Below are 21,328 nucleotides of genomic sequence, written 5' to 3'. Positions count from 1 at the left end.
TTCTGGGAAGCAGGAAGCAAGGCCTCAAGAAAGAAAGAAATCAATCCCTGGCCCCGAGGTGGTGGAGGGGCTAGAGATAGGACTGCTTTTGTTTCTGAAATGAAGAAAATGGGCCATGTGTCAAAAAGTAATTCTGGTATAAATGAGCCAATTATGACACAGCTTGTTATTTCTGGGATTTGGAATCACCAAGGCTATGGCATGTCCTTGCTTAGAGTTAAATAAGCACAGGAAGCTCCTGACTTGGGGTTTTAGCCTTGTCCTCAGTGTCAAGCTACAGGTAGATAAGGGCCACTACTAACTCAGAGAGAAGTGTTGTTCCAGGGGGTCTCTGTGAATGGGGTACGGAAGACCACACATGTTTAATGACTAAGATCTCTCAAGCTCCACCCCTACAAACCTCGGATAAGTGACCTTATTAGGCTATCAATACCATACCTCAGTTTTGTCATCTGTAAAAGGGGAATAATAAGATCATCTGCTTCACAGAATGGCTATGAGGATGAATTAAATTAATATATGTATAAAGCACTTAGATCATTAGTTGGCACGTAGTAAGAACTATGTAAGTGTTAGTTGCTACTGAGGTGTGAAAAGAGCGAGTGCCTGATTCTCCCAAATAGGCCAGAACCCAGCTGCTAACCCAGCCTGGATCAGCTGTTCTGACCCTCATAGCCTCTTCATACCATGTATGGAGCCATGAAGATCCATGCATCAGAGCTCTCCAGTTCAGAAATCCTGACTAAAGGAAAACCAGACACTTAGACAAAATAAGGCCCACGCTGGCTGCTCCCCGACAGGGAGAGGAGCAAACACTGGTGCCAGCACATTTTGGGTTGGTGTTTTCAGTTGCAATCCATGCAGTTTATCTGAAATGGGGTCAAGTCCCCAAGTGCGCAGTACAGATATTACGATTGTGCTTGCTAATCTGAACTGAGTCCATCATCATCGATCCTGAGATAACAGGGAGCTGGAATCTTAGAGACTTGAGTGTTGGAAAATGTTCTTGCCTAAGGAAGAAGAATAATTTCTCAACCAATTGCTAAAAAATCTGTAACCAGCACTGAGAACTTCAGAGGAGACATTCTGATTCCCCGTGGATTGAAGATTCTGGCACTTTAGAGACCTGACTGGGTACACATGAGCTGCAGGGAAGGGAGACTACCCCAGAGGGCTGATATCTCCAGTCTATTCCCCACTGTGTCTCAGTAACTCAGGCCAAGGGGTGGAGGCAGCAGCCTCTCTGCTTGTATATAGCTAGCCCTCTGACCAGAACTGATGCTTCCCTGCCCAGTCAGGGACTGGGCTGAGTCTGGGTCTGTGTGTGTGTCTACAGGAACCCAGAGCATTGTGTCCCCTCACAATGCCTGGGGGCTCAGCATGAGAGCTCAGGCCTGTCTCAGATACATGGGAGGAGCGGGAGGAATGTGTCCTCTGCAGGAATTCCTGCCCTACTACCCAGAGACCTCCTGGCTTTCCAGAGAAGGAAAGGCCATCTGGTCTGAGAACGTCTACAAGTTACAGGTAATCTGTTTGAGCCTTCAAACCTCCATGAACCTCCCAGCCTCCTGCCAGTGCCAAAGGGGCCCAGAGTAAGAAGCTAAGCTCAGGGCATAGGAAGGAATGTAGCCTCTGGGACAGAGTTCAGACTCAAAGCAGAGAGCTGCCAGATGTCTCATAACCCAGCCTGCCTATATTCTGTGGCCAAGGGAGGACCAGAGTGCCTCAAACCAGTAACTTCAAGGCTGCTGGCTAAAGAAACCTAAAGACTGGAGTCAAAAGTCACTCTGAGGTGGTGGTAGAGGCTTCTCCAGGCTCTTGTTAAAGAGCCCAATTCTCATGGCTTCTGGATGGTAGAGTCACCAAATAAGCCATTTTGTTCCGCCCTATTTTAAAATCTGCTCCCAGGTTGCAGCCTTAACTTTACCTAGCCAGATCTCTTATTCTATCCCCTACAGCTCTTTCTCCTGCTTGTTAAAATTCTAGGATGTCTTTGAGTTCCAGTTCACTTTCTGCCTCCTCCAAGAAGCCCTCCCTAACTACTCCAGATCATGGTGTCCTCTTCTTTCTATAGTATACCGAATCACTATCACTTCTGGGGTTCATGAATGAGAAACTAGAGCTAAAACCCAAAGAAGCCATTTCCAACAAACTGCATCTACAGCCAGACTCACACCATTAAAGTTAATTGTTTCAGTCATGCTTTTCCAAAGGAAAGGCCTGCAGCACCCCACATGGCCCCCTGGGTCCTGGGCTTGCCACACAGCAAGTGTGTAATAAAGACTTCTTAGAAGAGGGACAGATTACCCTGGCCTTGCAGGATTAGTCTGCCTCCCATTTAGCCGAGGGCATAACAATTTCCTCCCTGGCAGACAGGGTTCCTGCTCTGGGCTGCCAACTCCCAGGCATCCCTTGCCAGCAGCTCTTCCCTAGAGCTTCCCTGGGACTAAGGGCATAGGGAGGCATCCAGCTCTAGTCCTGCCCACCATTTGTCTCTGATCAGAGAAGAAGAGGTCAACAGGAAGAAGCTCTGATGGCTGGATGGCCACAGTCTCTCCCAAGGGCTACAGGGGCCTCTGGGGAGGCAACAGAGGTCTGCAAAGGACTTCCTTTCCCTTCCCTGGACCCCAGGGAACGGAGGCAGGAAGAGGGGCCTCAGCAGCAGGCAACCAATATGGGGCTGGCCAGACAGGGAGGCCCCTGGGGTTGCAGCTATCAGCCGGAGACCAGGCTCCAGGAAGGAAGGAAGGGCAATTCTGGCCGAGGCTGAGATAAGGAGGGGAACTGTACTCAGCACAATGGGCTCCCACAAGGCTGGGAGGCCCCAAGTTAGATTTTGCCCCAACCTGGCCTCCTGTCTGTTCACACAGCCCGTGTAAATATTTACTGATGTTTATATTCCCAGTCCATCGGGTCCCCTCTGAGGCCCTTTCCTAATCTAAGGTCCCATAGATTTGTGTGTTCCAGACCATGCCTGCCTTCAAGACCAGAGCCCCCAGACTTTAGCTATGGGCATTGTTCGCTCTTGTGCAAGCTCTCATGAGAATGAGTCTCTCTCATTCAAGAAAAAACTGCCCCCTTGTCTCAGCCATGGGTTGACAAGCCCCTCGACAGGATCCCTTACCACTGTTGTCAGGAAGCAATACTAAATCCCCCTGTGGGTGGGTGGGAAACTTACGGGGCCCTGTCGTGGGTGAAGCCGTTCTGCCGCTGAGGGTTGATTGGTGGAAGGACAGGTTTGCTGTTGATCTCAAGTCCTCTCCTCAGCGTCTCTCGGATTTGCTCTGTATCTGCAATGACACCACTAGGTTGCCTACTGGCTCTTTGGGCTCCCAGCATCCCCCAACACCGCCCTTGAAACCTGGCTCTGTAGATACACTGGGGAAAGCTCAAGGCCAGCCAGTCCCAGCCTGCCCTAGGCATCCTGACATGAGATCCAGTGAGTGCGGACCATGCAAAGGGCAGATGGGGCACCATGCTCTCAAGAAACACCTGGGCTGAAGAATACCATTCTTATAGAAGACAAAGGGTGGCCTCTGGACTTCAGAAGAGCTCTCAAGACAGAGCTCTTCTCTGTAGTCCTTTCTCTTCAAGCATCACAGGCTGTCAGCTTACCTTTAAAATAGATCCAGACAGTGACTGACTGACAAGGCCTTTGCCACTACCCAAGACTATAATAGAATTCTGCGCACTGCAATGGGTGAGGATAAGAACTGCAAGAGCCCTGCCATGAATGGGTAGGTGCCTCTTACACTAATTTCTGGGTTCTGGGTACTCTACTAGTATCCTTCCTGGCCACCCCTTTTTCTTAGGCCTGGATCAGTGGGATGCTGAGGTTATCTCCCCATGTTGTCCCTTACCCAGGAACTCTGCCTCTTCATGGATCTGGTTAGGGCCAGGAGACAGGAGAGGAATCCCTTGATGGAATTATTTCTTTGCAAAGTGCTTTGCTGGTCATTGGTGGTGAAGCTTACTAATCTGGTCCACATATAGAGATTTTCATCTAAGATTCACCTCTGCAAATTTCCCACCACACACACACACACACATACAATACACCCAAGCAAATTAACATTTGTTGTCCAAAGGCTGGGCTTAGAGTGGAGAGGAAATGATTATTAACTTTTCCAGGTTACAATGACGTGGATTACTTTTATACTTAAAAAAAAATAGCCAATAATGGTTAAAATTTTAGAGAGATTAAAAATCCCTCCTTTTATGAAAAGCAACTCTCTCTGAACCCCCCAGAGGGCTCAGCACACCATTAAGAACAAACAGGAAGAAAGAAAGGATCAGATATTTGCACTAGAGGTTTAAGTTTTTGGAAAGAGAAACACTTTCACCAGTGTTATCACATCTGAAGATATTTTATTAAGGTCTGTAAGTATTTTGTTGTTCAAAAAAACATGAAAAGATAAAGGAGCAGAGAAAAGAAGTGGAAAAATAATTGGTAAACACATGTAATTGTAACGTCTTTGGAGTTCGTCAGGGGATATCCTTTGCTAAAAACCACAACTGTTCCTGCAGCCAAAACCAGCATGATGAGCTTCCAACAGGAGAACTATAACCTTCCCCAAGGCTCCATCAGGAATGCAGAGGGCACAGTGTGCCCTGCCTATAGCCCCTTACACTGTAACTGCAGGACGGTGGAGGGTGGGGGAGGGGGGTAGTTTGTAAACTGGCCTCACTGTTAGGCCTCTCTTGTCTAAGGCCTGGGAGGGCTTGAGGCCAGAGTGATCCTCGGATTTGGCATGGCTTTCAGGCCAGAGTTGGGCCCTGTGTCAATTCTGTGGGTGGGCAATGCTTGTTCTTTTGCACTTGGGTGGACTATGGCCCTTTCCTGTAACTGTTCTATGGCTTCCACTTACCTCAGCTTGCAAGAGGGAAGTCTAAAACACAATGGTCACTGCTGGTGGTGCATTTGGAATACACACAGGAAAAACAACCAGAAATGGGCCACTAAAGCTCCCTTAATCCTACCCTGCTGGAAGATTTCACTTGCTGTTTAAATCAGACCAAGAAATAAACTATTGACTGGACTATTTTTTTAGAGACCCATCCTAGTAAGCCTGAAAACCAGGCCTGGGGAAAGGAAGAGGGAAAGTTGGGTGATCCCTCCCACCTTTGCCAGAGAGCCGCCTGGGCTGTGTGCCAATACAGATGCTACGGCTGTCCTCGTCATCCTCAGGGGGCCGGCTCAGGTCATCCCAGGCACACTTGGCACTGACCCCGCTCAGGTTGGAGCCGTCTGTCTCGATGCCTTTGTCAACTCTCTCCTGCTTGAAAAGAACCAAACAGCGAGTTCCTTCAGCGAACTAGTGGCCCAAGGTCCCGCCCAACCACTCACCCTTCCAGTATTTATTGAGCCCCTCTAGATGTTGAGCATAGGATATGTGCTGGGAGAGCGGGGTCTCTGCCCCTGTTCTGCCTTGGTTACCAAGAGATGACACTCTCTGCCAGTCATTGGATTCCTCCAGGGGAAGTAGGGCTTAGAGGAATAAAGAACAATGAAAATTCCAAGGGAAGCTTCTCCTCCTATCAAATTTCCAGCCACACTCTGTCTGCCCCACGCTGGCCCATGGAGCTGATGTGTAGAGACTGCACCTACTTCCTTGAGGAAAGGCACAATCCTTCCTCCCTCCCCTGATCCTCCAGAAGGAGTTCTTTGCCTCCCCTGTCCCTGACACAGAGGACAGAGTGGAAACCTGCCATTCACCAGAGGACTATGACTCATATCAACTTCTCCCTGACTCCACACCAGTACTTTCCTCTTTTAATAGCCAGAGGGTGGGGTCACACAGCACAGTGCTCCCAGAGAGTAGGGCCAGGCTTCCCCAAGCCACATAGGCTAACCTGTTTGGCAAAGGACTCCAGATGGAATTTCGTTTCCATTTCTCAGACTGAAGTGGGACCCCACCAGAAGCCCTGCCTTCATATAGGCCTTGGCACTACTGAGTCTAAACACGGCTCTCCAAATGGCCTCAAGGAAGAGTTGTACCCAGAACATCCCTGGGATTTTCTGGTGAAACAGTTTTGTGATGCTGGGCTTTGGATTAAAGGTCATCTGGAAGGCTCTAGCAACCTTGCTCATAAACAGCCATGTGGGCCAAAGAAAACCTTGTGAGGGAACACCCCAATAAGAGCCTGCGCTTCCCTGCCTGACATTCCACATGCACCAAACTGGCCTGCTGCAGCTGGAAGCCTACCTGGGGGAAGTGCAAGGTACAGTCCTTATTTCTTGAGACCAGTCAGCAGGTGGCGCTGCCCCCAGATGTCTTTTCCCCATCAATCACAATCTCCTTCCCAGTGCTATCATCAGCATAGGCTCAGCTGGGGATTCTGAAAGGGTCTGAGAAGCTGACTGCAGAGAAGCAGTTCTATGTAGGGAGTGTGTGGGCCCTGGTTTGCTTTGGATTTAGCCTGCACTTTTCCCTCTCCACTGGCTGCCCTGAGGCCCCTCACCCAAGTAAAGAAGTGAGGATACCTCTCAGCTCGTTTTGGCCAACCCATGTAACTTTATAAATAAAATGAAAGAAGAGTTAAGACCCAGAGACGTTAAGGGATGTGTTTGAGGCACACAGCTGGTTAGTGGTAGAGCTCGGATCAAAGGAACACAAGCCAGCTCTAAAATGAACTGATTGTAAGGAGGCCCCAGAAAGGCATAAGTGAGTACAGAGGAGTTCATTCATGATGAATCAGGAAAGGGACATCAGGAAAGAAAGCTGGGTTTTCTCCCCATAGTCCACCTGCTTGCTTTCAAAGACTACTAGGTGCTCTGGGTCCTGCTGGCTGGTCTTGAGACAGCCTGCAGATTAGGGAGAATTGTTTTTGGCATGCAGAAAAAGGATGATCTGCTTATCCTACTAGCTCAAATGACCAGGTTCTTTCTTAGCACTTGGCACTTAGACGACATGGGCCAAACAACAGCCCACAGTGCCCCATGCTGGATCACAGTGTGGCTGCAAACAAAGGCTTAGGGAAACATAGCCTTCATGGTTCCCGGTTCTCACATAAGCAGAAGCTATAAGGAAACCTAGTTTAAAGTAGAGATAACAGAGGATCCTGGCAGCAATTTGAGAACTTCAGTGTTAAAGGTGCTAGGAATAAAGAGAAGCATCATCTGTGAATGAGAGCATTTATGCCCCAGAACTCACAGATCTGTAGTACAGAACCCAGGGACTGCTGGCTACATGTTTGCTTGCCACCTTTCCCCTGCTCTAGAGACACAACCCCTGGCAGCTGTCTGCAGCTTACAGGTTTTTCAAGAAACCTGACAGTTCAGAGATGACAAAGGCCTTCAATTGGTGGTGTGGGAACGAAAAGCAGAAGGCGGAGACACGTGTCAGGCACTTTATTTGCTGTCTGCTGCTCCTGATTCATGAGCAGCCCATAAGAAAGCCAAGTGTGCTCTATATGGCTTTCAATATTCATCTGCATGCAAAAAAGATGCTTCTTCTAAGAAGCCAAAGATGACCCTGAAACTCTGTACAGGCAGGCCACAGTGAGTGCACAACTATAGGCCTGTGTGTACAGACTCCCTTTATACATCAAGGAATGCCAACCTTTAACTGCCCAGGATGTAAAAGGGGAATGGGACCATTAGTCCAATCAGCACTCACCCCTGGAGCTGGGTGGTGGGGTCAATATCACCTACAATTATTGTCTGTTACAGGGTGGGGGAGGGGTGACTTCCTAAAAAATCCATAATCTTTTAAGATAGAAGAAGTGAGGAAATGAATATTGAACAAGCAATATTTACTATACTGGTTTTCTTTTGTTGGTGATCTAATTTTTCTTTAAGTTAGGTTCATTGATGTATAATTTACATACAACACAATTCATTCTTTTTAAATGTAAAATAAATGTGTTTAAGACAAGCTTTCCTGGCTGGAAATTTCTGCTCCATTATACACTCTGTAAAAGTCAGGAGACAAGTTCCAAATCATGCCATATTTCTATTCACTCACAAATAAAGCGCCTCCATTTCCCCAAGAAGAAAGCCAGTGCTATTTGGAAGAGGTCTAGAACACAATGTGCTAGAAAGGTTTTCCTCACTCAAGACATACTTGCAGGTGTGGATCGATCTCAAATATGGTCTCTCCCCTCCGCATGTCAGTTATCAGCCAGGGGCCACCAGCGCTGTGGACAAGGAAAGGGGATACAATGGTAACTGATGGGCTATATCTGGGAAACAGTGGTTGGGGACTGCAAGGAAGGCCTGGTGTGACAAACCAGTCCTGAAACAGCAATGTAATGGGGGGCCCCAAACATGGTCAGGGTAAGGATTCCCGCCCCCAGGCCCAGGGAGCCAGGCCCCAGCATGTAGGTCAGGGGTGTACTCACACAGGCACTGTCCGTAGCAGCTCCAGGATGCCCTGTCCATTCCACTGCTGGGCTGCGTGCAGCTCCTCAGTGCAGACGCCAACAATCTGAGACCCAGGGACAAGGTGCCATCATGCATTAATGGTTGGCTCCCCATTCCACTTTCCCAGAAGGTCACCTCGTCATGGTGAACCATAGGCAAATCTGTGCTCAGGGCTGATGTTTCCAAGACAGAATGGTTCTCTTAGGAGGGAGAAGCTGCCTGGCTAGGAGATGGCACTCAGACAGGGCACTGAAGGCTGACCCTTGCCCTTGCTGCAGACCCAAAGTCTAGCCCTAGGCTGCACAGGAGAAAACTGAGGCCTGAGTCCCAGGATGGTCCCCAGGCCATGCCTCTAGGAGCAAGGGAGGTCCAGTGAGACATTCCTGCCCAATCTAGCATTATGGGGAATAAAAACAGGAGATTTTGAGAGCCTTTAAGCTGAGTACCAAGATCAAGCGGCCCCAGCAGCCTGCAGAGAAGCTCCCTTTCCTTACGCTCCCTTCCCTACCAGAGGCTAAGCCTTTGTGTAACTCTCATGGGGACCATCTGAACCTTTATACAGATCCCATTATGAACACCAAGCTGCAGTTTGGGTGGGTGCACACCCTGTCTGGGTAAGGACAAGTTCAGTACAAAGCTAGCTTCCTGCTGGGAAGTCCTGTGTTTGTGGCTGACACCCCCTTTCACCTACAACCATTCTCTCCCACTCAGATGGCCCTGTCTCTTCCCCCTTCACCCATTTCAGCAAGTTAAATCAGACCATGTGAATCTACCTGACAAACCATCAGTGGGAACAGGAAATGCGAGAGTAGCAAAAGAAACCTCCTGCTCCCTTAACTCATCCCTCCCCAAACTCTTGTTTTGCCCACTTTTTACACAGGGAAGCCTCAAGCCAACATCCAACCTCGCCTCACCTGGAGGAAGGTAACTACTCCAAAGGGTGTCTGCACAGGTTGCATCTGCGGGTCCTCTGTCAGCAGCATGTGCTGAATTCTTGACTCACTGTTATCCAAAGGGCTGTGCCAAGACACATGGTCCCCACTGCAGAAGGTGTTCTCTGTGGGAGAGACATGAGATCCTTAATGCTTGAGGCCCTGGTTCTAACCCTGGAACCCAATCTGGTATCTGAGAACCACCCCAGGCTGGGTGACTCCCCAGCATTCCAGGGTAGCTCTTGTGAAGGAGGGTAAGCATTCTCTCTGGATGGGAGCTAAGAATTTGTGGCCATTTCGAAAAACTCAAATGTGTTCCTGTTCACCAATCCCATCAGCTTTCAGAGAAAAGGACAGGCTGCTAGTGTGGATGCTATTTGGCCTGGGAAGCCCAAAGATGTCCAGCATCTGCTCCACTTGCCCTCACTCATGCAAGGAGGGGAGCAGCCATGATCAAGTTGGCCAAGAAAGAATAAAGAGATTTGCTATGAGGCCACTGGTCAGAAGTGCATAGGAAGGCTGGAAGGCAGTGAAAGCCCTTTATCAAGGAAGCATAGATCAGGATTTCTGTGCTGCTGAAATTTCTGTAAGCCTCCAAAAGGAACACCAACCTTGGAGGGTCTTTGAAATCTGTCACCGGTTTCCCACAGGTAAACAGATTAAGGGACTTCTGAGGAACACTGGAGGCTTAAAGTAAATGGAGGTCTTGACAGCATCTCACTCTTCAGCAGAGATGTACAGCTAGGAAGGGTGGCTATTTCCATGAGAACAGAGACACTGGGCCAGGCTGCCCAAGAGAAATGCATGTGTGTATACATGGCCATCTCATAGATTCATCACTGCACTTCTTACAGGGTCATTATTTCTAAAAAAATTGTTTAAGGTAGTATAGTCACAAGAAAAAAAAGAAATCAAGTGGTACTAAGTCTCCCACCACCCGTGACTCTTGTTTTAGGTACCATAAGTACTCTACATTTACCAGCCTATATACATCTATAGGTTCTACTCTATCTTTTTTTTCCTAATACAAATGGAAGCACATCATCTTACTTAACTGTAACTCCTAGGGATCATATCACATGAGCACATAGAGAGCTATCTCATTATTATTATTATTTTTTACATGGGCAGGCACCAGGAATCGAACCCAGATCCTCTGACACAGCAGGCAAGCATTCTTGCCTGCTGAGCCACCGTGGCCCGACCCTATCTCATTTAAAAAAATTTTTTTTTATTAATTAAAAAAAATTATAAGAAACAAACATTCCCAACACATACACTCAGCAATTCAAAATATCATCACATAGTTGCATATTCATCATCATGATCATTTCCCAGAACATTAGCATCAATTCAGAAAAAGAAATAAAAAGACAACAGAAAGATATAACAAACAGAAAAAAAAAATTTTTACAGGCCATACCCCTTACTGATCCCTTTCATTGATCACTAGCATTTCAAACTAAATCTAGTTTATTTGTTCCCCCTACTATTTATTTTTAATTTTTTATTAATTAAAAAAATTACAAGAAACAAACATTCCCAACACATACACTCAGCAATTCACAATATCATCACATAGTTGCATATTCATCATCATGATCATTTCCCAGAACATTAGCATCAATTCAGAAAAAGAAATAAACAGACAACAGAAAAATATAACAAACAGAAAAAAAAAATTTACAGGCCATACCCCTTACTGATCCCTTTCATTGATCACTAGCATTTCAAACTAAATCTATTTTAACATTTGTTCCCCCTATTATTTATTTTTATTCCATATGTTCCTCTCATCTGTTGACAAGGTAGATAAAAGGAGCATCAGACACAAGGTTTTCACAATCACACAGTCACATTGTGAAAGCTATATTATACAATCATCATCAAGAAACATGGCTACTGGAACACAGCTCTACATTTTCAGGCAGTTCCCTCCAGCCTCTCCATTACATCTTGGATAACAAGGTGATATCTACTTAATGCAGAAGAATAACCTCCAGGATAACCTCTCAACTCTGTTTGGAATCTCTCAGCCATTGACACTTTGTCTCATTTCACTCTTCCCCCTTTTGGTCGAGAAGATTTTCTCAATCCCTTGATGCTGGGTCTCAGCTCTTTCTAGAGTTTTTCTCAATCTCTTGATGCTGAATCTCAGCTCATTCTGGGATTTCTGTCCCATGCTGCCAGGAAGATCCACACCCCTGGTAGTCATGTCCCACGTAGACAGGGGGAGGGTGGTGAATCTGCTTGCTGTGTTGGCTGGAGAGAGAGGCCACATCTGAGCAACAAAAGAGGTTCTCTTGGGGGTGACTCTAAGGCTTAATTTTAAGTAGGCTTGACCTATCCCCTGTGGGGTTAAGTTTCATATGAACAAACCCCAAGAATGGGGGCTCAGCCTATAGCTTTGGTTGTCCACACTGCTTGTGAGAATATCAAGAATTCAACTTGGGGAAGTTGAGTTTTCCCCCGTTCTCACCATTCCCCCAAGGGGACTTTGCAAATACTTTTCCACTCACTGATCAAATCACTGGGATTCATCAGGGCATCACCTGGACAAACTAACAAAATCTCATGTCCTGTACAAAGTTCCATGCACTTAAGGTGTTCAGTCAACTATCTACATAAATTATATTAGGAGATGCACTAGTCAAAGTATAGATTTGTCCCAAATAAACATTTTTTGCTTTAGTCTCACACATTAGTTGAAATTTTAAAATATTAAGTACCATCTATCTTCAGCACACTGCAGTAATGACATTCTTTTGTTCTTCCTCATGTGTCTTTTGATTGGAGAGTTTAATCCATTAACATTCAGTGTTATTACTGCATGGGTAGTACTTTCTTCTACTATTTGCCTTCTGGATTTTATATGTCATATCTAATCCTCCTTCTTTTTACCTTTACTCATAGTCTTCCTTTCTACACTCTTCTCCACACCTCTCTCTTCTGTCTTCATATCTGCCTCTAGTGTTCCCTTTAGTATTTCTTGCAGAGCTGGTCTCTTGGTCACAAATTCTCTCAGTGATTTTTTTGTCTGAAAATGTTTTAATTTCTTCCTCATTTTTGAAGGACAATTTTGCTGGATATAGAATTCTTGGTTGGCAGTTTTTCTCTTTTAATAATTTAAATATATCATCCCACTGTCTTCTCACCTCCATGGTTTCTGCTGAGAGATCTGTGCATAGTCTTATTGGGCTCCCCTTGTATGTGATGGATTGCTTTTCTCTTGCTGCTTTCAAGATCCTCTCTTTCTCTTCGGCCTCTGACAACATTCTGACGAGTAAATGTCTTGGAGAACGTCTATTTGGATCTACTTTCTTTGGGGTGTGCTGCACTTCTTGGATCTGTAATTTTAGGTCTTTCATAAGTGTTGGGAAATTTTCAGTGATAATTTCCTCGATTAGTTTTTCTCCTCCTTTTCCCTTCTCTTCTCCTTCTGGGACACCCACAACACGTATATTCATGCGCTTCATATTGTCTTTCAATTCCCTGAGTCCCTGCTCATATTTTTCCATTTTTTTCCTATAGTTTTTGTTTCTTGTCGGATTTCAGATGTTCCATCCTCCAGTTCAGAAATCCTATGTTCTGTCTCTCGAAATCTACCATTGTAGGTTTCCATTGTTTTTTTTCATCTCTTCTACTGTGTCTTTCATTCCCATAAGTTCTGTGATTTGTTTTTTCAGACTTTCAGTTTCTTCTTTTTGTTCTTTCCTTGACTTCTTTATATCCTCCCTCAATTCATTGATTTGGTTTTTGATGAGGTTTTCCATATCTGTACATTCTGAAATAATTGTTTCAGCTCCTGTATGTCATTTGAATTGTTGGTTTGTTCCTTTGATTGGGCCATATCTTCAATTTTCCTAGTGTGATTTGTTATTTTTTGCTGGTGTCTAGACATTTAATTACCTTAATTAGTTTATTCTGGAGATTGCTTTCACTTCTTTTATCTAGGGTTTTCTTGTTGGATGAATTTGTTGTCTATCTGTTCTTTGACATTCTGTTCAGCTTTATCTGGACCTTTAGTTTAAGTTTTGTTTAACAGAGGAGAAATTTTCAGTTCTTGTTTTCTTGTTTCTTGCCCTGCTTGTGTGGTGCCTTCCCCACACACACACACTTAGGAGGGTCTATTTAGATATTATAGACCCCAGCCAGATTTTCCCAGACCAAACTGGCCTCTTATCAGGAGAAAAGGGTCACCTGCGTCAGTCTTCCCTGAGGGTGAGACCCAGCAGGTTGAAAGACTTTCCTGTTAAGTCTCTGGACTCTGTTTTTCTTATCCTGCCCAGTATGTGGTGCTTGTCTGACTGCAGGTCCCACCAGCATAAGATGATGCGGTACCTTTAACTTTGACAGACTCTCCCTGCTGGGGGCGTGGTGGAGACAGAGGAGAGGTTGGAGGCTGGTTTTAATGGCTTGAAATTACCAAGCCCTGGTGTCTGAATTCCTTGATGGAGGGATTCCACCTGGGTGGGGCTTCATCCCTCCCCTGAGGAAGGTACAAGCTCCAGATAAGCCCCCAAAAGAGCTCACTTCTGCCTATGCCTGGGGCAGTTGCAGCCTGAAAAGTCCTGCTGCTGTATCCAGAGGCAGTCAAGCCTTTGTAGATACACAGCCACAAAAACCTCTGTTTCCTTCTTTTTTTTTTTTCCCCCTTTTTCTGTCAGTCCTGCCCCCTTGGCGCTGGGGCAAAAATGAGCAACCTCTGCTTTGATCAGGTTCACCTAAGCTGGGAGCCTATTCTTAGTAGTCAGAATTTGTTAATTAGTTCCACAATTGGTGTTTGATTGTGCCCAGTCCCTGCTGCTGGTACAGTCCTTTCCTTTCCCCTCTGGGAAGCGGCCTGTGGGGGAGGGGCACTGGCCGCCGCAGTTTGGGAACTCACGTTTCTGGGGGGTGCTCGCAGCCGGTCCAGCTGGTCCAGACTGGGATATGCTGTGTGTCTGGTCACTATTGTGGCTCCGGGAACTGTTCTGTAGTGTTTCTGGTTATTTAGTAGTTGTTCTGGAGGATGAACTAAAATGCGCATGTTGTTAAACTGCCATCTTGACCCAGAACTCTCCGCTATCTCATTTTTTAAATGACTTATGGTAGTTCATTGTGGTCTGTCACATATTATCTGGGAATCTCAACAGTTAAGGGCCTTTTACTTTTTATCAATATTTAGGACAAGGCAAGAAAAACAATGAACAAACAAAAACTCAGCCTAAAGAGTCCTTGGGAGGTCTAAGAAAGCTTCTGCTCTTGCTTGCTTTGATGTGAATGCTAACTCCTTTCTGTTTAAGGTTGTGTTAAACAACCATCTTCTCCATTCAAGAGACAGCCTCAAGTTATTGGTCCTAAAACTCAAAAGCATTCATTTAAGAGGGAGGAAGCAAGACTAGCTGCTTCCTCTAAGGGACACAGGATAATAAAGGGGAGAAAAAAGGGTAAGCTCTAGGCAGAGAAAACCAGAATTTGCCAAATTTCCCAACTCCTACTAGACCCACTCTTTCCAGACTTCCTCTCCTTCTACAAGTGTATATCTGCAAGCAGCTTGCATGCCCTACAAAAAGGAAACAATACCACAAATAAAAAGATCGAGTTAGTAATTTTTTAATTTCTACAAAGAAAAGCACAGGCCAAGATAGCTTCACTATTGAATTTTACCAAATATTTAGAGAAGAATACCAATTCTTCACAAATTCTTCCAAAAAATACAAGTGGAAGGAACGCTTCACAATTTATTCTCTGAGACCAGTACGATCCTGATACCAAAATCAGACAAAGATATCACAAGAAAAGAAAAACACAGTCCAATATTCCTTATGTACATAGACACAAAAATCTTCAACAAAATACTGGAAAATCAAAACCAGCAACACATGAAAAGTTATACACCATGGCCAAGTGGAATTTATCCCAGGAATGCAAGGGTGGTTTAATATATAAAAATCAATGTAGGGTGCAGGTAGTTCAGTGGTTAGAATGCCTACCTTTCATGCGGGAGACCTGGGTTCAATTCCTGGACCATGCACCATACCCCACTGCCCAAAAATCAGTGTAATACTGAGTTGATGGTATGGTAGCCCATGCCAAACTCTGGGATCTGTCTTGTAACAACTTGTTGAAGAGAGCTGTGAAAACTACTGTTTTTTTCTTCTTTGCTTTGTATATATATATATTATATTATAAATTTTAAAAAGTTAAAAACAAAATAAAAAAATCAGTGTAACATACCATTATCAATAGGATAAAGGTAAAAAAAAAAAAAACCCACATGATCATCTCAATAAATGCAGAAAAAGCATGTGACAAAACTCAACATCTTTTCATGATAAAAACACTCAACGAACTAGGAATAGACAAGAATTTCCCCAATCTTATAAAGGGCATGTAAGAAAAACCACACCTAACATCATAACTATGTTGGAATTCTGGTGCAACACTAAGCAGCATTCAGGGAAGAGCTGGAGAAAAAAGCTAGTAAATTGTGCAGGAGCTACCATCCCCTCCCTATCCTCCAACTGCATGGCAGGTAGTGGGGATTGCAGCAAAGGCTCTTGGTGTAGTTTGTTGGTGGCAGGGTAGGCTATAAGGACGTAGTCCTCCAAAATCAGGGGTTGTGTGGTCTGATCACAGATCACTGCTTTGGGTTAGTTACTTCTGATCACTGGGGGGCCAGCTTTAAAGGAGGCCATTGTTTCAAAACCCCTGGGGGAAAATGGCAGAGGAGTCTCAAAGAGGCAGTATTCCCCCACCCCCATCCCCACCCCACACCATTTATCTTTCCATTCCTTGTTTGGGAGTAAAAACAGTTTGGAAAAGCTACAAATTGATGGCTCAGTCCTCAACAACAAACAAACAAACAAACCCCAGCAATCCCAGAGGAGCAGGAAACTAGATTTCCAGAGTTATAATAATATAATACTCAGAATGTCTGGTTATAAAGAAAAAATTGCAAAACACACAAAGAAATAGAGTATGACCCATTCACAAACAAAAAAAGAATTTGCTAGAAACCATGCCTGAAGAAGCTCATACATTTGAACTATTAGTCAAAGAAGCTCTTACATTAGAATTATTAAATCAACGGTCTTAAATATGTTCAATGAGCTAAATGAATCTATATACAAAGAACTAAAGGAAATGTTGTTTGAATAAAATAAAGAAATGGTAATTATAAAAAGGAACCAAATGGAAATTTGAGATGCAAAATACAATAATTGAAATGAAAAATTCATTAGATATATTCAACAGCAGATTTGAATAGGCAGAAGAAAGGTTCAGTGAACCTGAAGACCAGACAATTGAAATTATTCAGTGTGAAGAGCAGAAATAAAAAAATAATGGAGAAAAATGAACACAGCCTGAGAGATCTTGGGACATCATCAAGCATACCAACAAATACATCATTAGAGTCCCTTAAAGGATAAGAGATAAGAGAAAGAATGGTGCAGAAAAATTTTTTAAATAAATAATAGTCAAAAACTTCCCAAATCTGATGAAAGACATAAATATACACATCCAAGAATTCCAAGCAAGAGAGATTCTAAGAGATTTACACCAAGAGAGATTATACTGAATTGTCAGAGTCCAAAAACAAAACAAGAATTTTGAAAGCAGCAAGAGAGAAATGACTTGTCATGAACAAGGGATCCTTAATAACATTAACAACAGATTTCTCATCAGAAGCCAAGGAAGCCAGAAGATAGTGGGATGACAGATTGAAAGTTATTAAAAACAAAAACAAAAACCTGTCAACCAATAATTCTATATAGAGCAAAATTATCTTTCAAAAGTAAAGGAGAAATTAAGACATTTAGAAATAAAAGCTCAAAGAGTTCATTACCAGAAGACCTGCCCTATTTAAGAAATGTTAAAGGGAGGCCTTCAGGCTGTAAGAAAAGGGCACTAGATGGCAAATAGTAGCCATAAGAAGAAATAAAGAACATTGGTAAAGGTAACTAAATAGGTAAATATAAAATTTTGTATTATCATACTTTCAGTTTTCAACTGCTTCTCCCCCTGCCCCCACCATATGATTTAACAGGCAAATGTGTAAAATAAATTTAAAAAGATTAAAATCTTTGTTAATGGGACACAATATATAAAAATGTAATATGAGGCAATAACAATATAAAGGGGAGAGGCCAGAAATATATATAGGATTAGAGAGTCTGTATACTACTGAAGTTACTAGGTAGGTGCTAGTAGAACTAGGCTTTTATTAGTTTAAGATGTTAACTGTAATTACAAAAGTAAACAGTAAGAAAATAACTAAAAGATATAAAGAAGATGAAAGAAAAAAAAGGAATCAAAATGGTACAACATAAAAAAGCAATTAAATACCAAAAAAGGGGCAGTAATGGAGTAAATTAAGAGCAAAAAACAAAAGACAGACTGAAAACAAATAGCCAAATGGCAAAAGTAAAAAATTTCTTTTCTGTTATTACCTTAATGTCAAAGGATTAAATTAGCCTATTAAAAAGTAGAGGTTGGTAGAATGGATTAAAAAAAGTATCCATCTATAAGCTCTCTATAAGAGACTCACCTTAGGTACAAAGATACAAAGAGGTTGAAAGTAAAAGGGTGGAAAAAAATATTCCATGCAAATAGAAATCAAAAGAGAGCCAGAATTGCTATGCTATCATCAGAAAAATAAATTTTAAGTCAAAAGAGTTTACAAGATATGAAAAAGGATATTATATATTGACCATATACCTGGTAACTCCACCCCTAGGCATATATATCCAAAAGAATTGAAAACAAGGACTCGGACAGATATTTGCACACCAATGTCTATTACAGTATTATTCACAATAGCCAAACAGTGGAAGCAACCCAAGTAAGTGTCCATTAACAGATGTATGGGTAAATAAAATATATCATACAATGGAATATTATTTGGCCATAAAAACATAAAGTGCTGATACATGCTACAACATGGCTAAACCTTGGAGACATTATGTTGAATGAAATAAGCCAGAAGCAAAAGGACACATGTATTGTTTCTTTTATATGAAATAAGTAAATTCATAGACACAGAAAGCAGAATAGTGGTTACCAAGGGTGGGGAGTAAGGGGAATGAGGAGTTATACTGAGTATGAGTTTTGGTGTAGGATGATGAAAATAGCCTGGAAATAGATAGTGGTGAAAATTACATGGTATTGTCAACGTACTTTATGTCAAAAAATTGTCCACTTAAAATGGTTGAAATGATTTTACTGCTATGCATATCTTACCACAATCATTACTTAATTATTATAAAATAGTAAAAAACTGTTAGAATAGACAAGCTTAGCAATGTTGCAAGATACTATATAAATATACAGAAATCAATTATATTTCTATACACTAATAATGAACAATCCAAAAATGAAATTAAGAAAATTCCATTCACAATAGCATCAAAAAGAATATAATATTTAGGAATAAATTTAATGAAATCAGAGTACATACTTTGAAACCGCAAAACACTGTTGCAAGTAATTAAAGAAGCTCTAAATAAGTGATATCCCATATTCATGGATTGAAAAATTTAAAATTGTTAAGATGACAATAGCCCTTCAACTGGTTTTCAGATTCAATGTAAACTGAATCAAAATCCTTACTGCCTTTTTTGAAGAAATTGACAAGCTCATCTTAAAATTCATATGGAAATGTAAGAGTCCCAGAATAGCCAAAACAATCTTTAAAAATAACAAAATTTGAGGATTCATACTTTCCAATTCAAATTTGCTCCAAAGGTACATTAATCAAGCTACTGTGGTGCAGGCAAAAGAACAGATCAGTGGAACAGAGTAGAGAGTCCAGAATTAAGCTCTCACATCAATGTTCTATTGATTTTTGACAAGAATGCCAAAACAATTCAGTGGGGGAAAGAACAGTCTTTTCAGCAAATAGTGTTGGAACAAAAAAAAAAAAACATGAAGATGGATGCCTTCTTTATACCATATACAAAAATTAACCCCAAATGGATCACATATCTGAGACTGAGACTTAGACCTCCAAAGCTATGAAAGTCAGCAATACTCCATACAGAACTGTTTAAAAAGTTTAAAAAGTGATCAAACTTGGAGCAGAGAGATGAATGAAGTTGATTTGGATAGGACTAAGGTATATCAGAATATAGGGTAAAGGATGGTATCTTCTATATTTTAAAACTTCAAGCTATAATAAATAAATAAATAAATAAATAAATAAATAAAACTTCAAATTCTGTGTGAGACTAAAGGGAAAGATATTTGTGCAAAATTTTTGTTTTGGGTAGTGCATTTCCTAATTTATCTTGTATAGTCAGTTTAGTTGATGTGCTGGTTTGAAAGGATGTACGTACCCTAGAAAAGCCATGTTTTAATCCTAATCCCATTTTGTAAAGGCAGCCATTTTTTCTAATCCCTATTCAGTACTGTATGTTTGGATCTGTAATTAGATCACCCCCCTGGAGATGTGACTCAATCAAGAGCGGTTGTTAAACTGGATTAGGTAGAGACTGTCTCCACCGATTTGGGTGGGTCTTGATTAGTTTACTGGAATCCTTTAAAAGAGAAAACATTTTGGAGAAAGTGAGAGATTCAGAGAGAGCAGAGAATGCTGCAGCACCATGAAGCAGAGAGTTCACCAGCCAGCACTTTGGAGATGAAGAAGGAAACCACCTCCCAGGGAGCTTCATGAAACAGGAAGCCAGGAGAGAAAGCTAACAGATGATGCCGTGTTCACCACGTGCCCTTCCAGATGAGAGAGAAACCCTGACTGTGTTTGTCATGTGCCTTCTCACTTGAGAGAGAAACCCTGAACTTCAATGGCCTTCTTGAACCAAGGTATCCTTCCCTGGATGCCTCTGACTGGACATTTCTATAGACTTGTTTTAATTGGGACATTTTCTTGGCCTTAGAACTGTAAACTAGTAATTTATTAAATTCCCCTTTTTAAAAGCCACTCCGTTTCTGGTATATTGCATTCTGGTAGCTAACAAACTAGAACAGAATACCATAAGTACATGAAATCTTGAACAGAGTGTGAGATCTTACTGGTTTGTCCAGGTTAGTGTGATGCCCGGAATATATCCCAGAATGATTTGGGCAGTGAATAAAGAAGTATTTGCAAAGTCCCCTTGGGGGACTGGGAAGAAAGGAAGAAATATTCAACTTCCCCATTTGGAGAATTTCTAATATTTTCTCAAGCAGTGGAGATAACCAAATCAATAGGCTGAGCCCTCAATCCTGGGGTCTGCCCCTATGAAACTTATTTCTGCAAAGGATAGGGCTAAGTCTACTTAAAATTAGACCTAAGAGTCACCCCCAGAGAATCTCTCTTGTTACTCAGATGTGGCCTCTTCCTCTAAGTCAACTTGGTAGGTAAACTCACTGCCCTCCCTCCTGTGTGGGACATGACTTCCAGGGGTGTAAATTTCCCTGGCAATGTGGGACAACACTCATCCTAGGATGAGCTGAGACCTGGAATCAAGGGATTAAGAAAGACTTCTTGACCAAAAAGGGAAGAGAGAAATGAGACAAAACAAAGTCTCAGTGGCTGAGAGATTTCAAACAGAGTTGAGAGGTTATCCTGGAGATTATTTTTATGTATTATATAGATATCCCTTTTTACTTTATGGTGTATTGGAGCAGCTGCAGGGAAGTACCTAAAACTGCTGAGCTGTGTTCCAGTAGCCTTGATTCTTGAAGATGATTGTATAAAGATATAATGTTTACAATGTAACTGTGTGATTGTGAAAACCTGTGTCCTTTCATCCAGGGTATGGACAAATGAGTAAAAAAATATATAGATCAAAAAATTAACAAATAATAGGGAGGACAAAGAGTAAAATAAATTGGGTAGATGGAAATACCAGTGGTCAGTGAGAGGGAGGGGTAAGGTATATGGTATGTATGATTTTTTCTTTTCACTTCTTTTTCTGGTCTGATGCAAATGTTAAAAAAAAATGATCATGATCATACACCATGTATGGAATGTATGTGTGTGAAGATTTCTCAATAAAATATTAAAAAAAATATAAATATTCAGACTCCACCACTGAAAAACAAACAA

At 42.6% G+C, this 21,328-nt stretch overlaps 1 protein-coding gene across 3 annotated transcripts in view; it reads right to left on the bottom strand.

Annotated features, from left to right (window-relative positions):
• Window positions 1-21,328, bottom strand: part of SUFU (SUFU negative regulator of hedgehog signaling) — a 165,134-nt gene that overhangs the window by 33,292 nt on the left and 110,514 nt on the right. For 2 of the 3 annotated variants that reach the window (XM_077125879.1, XM_077125877.1), the window contains exons 4-8: window positions 9,280-9,422; window positions 8,344-8,429; window positions 8,067-8,139; window positions 5,123-5,279; window positions 3,179-3,290 (exon numbers count right to left, since the gene is read on the bottom strand). In XM_077125879.1, coding sequence (XP_076981994.1) covers window positions 3,179-3,290; window positions 5,123-5,279; window positions 8,067-8,139; window positions 8,344-8,429; window positions 9,280-9,422 — 571 coding nt within the window. The remainder of the gene's footprint in view (window positions 1-3,178; window positions 3,291-5,122; window positions 5,280-8,066; window positions 8,140-8,343; window positions 8,430-9,279; window positions 9,423-21,328) is intronic. The other variant, XM_077125878.1, reaches the window with a different exon arrangement.

Source organism: Tamandua tetradactyla, chromosome 13 (genome assembly GCF_023851605.1).
Source record: "Tamandua tetradactyla isolate mTamTet1 chromosome 13, mTamTet1.pri, whole genome shotgun sequence".
Classification (NCBI taxonomy): domain Eukaryota; kingdom Metazoa; phylum Chordata; class Mammalia; order Pilosa; family Myrmecophagidae; genus Tamandua; species Tamandua tetradactyla.
Note: the sequence above shows the minus strand (reverse complement) of the source record. Positions and strands in the feature narration are given on the sequence as shown.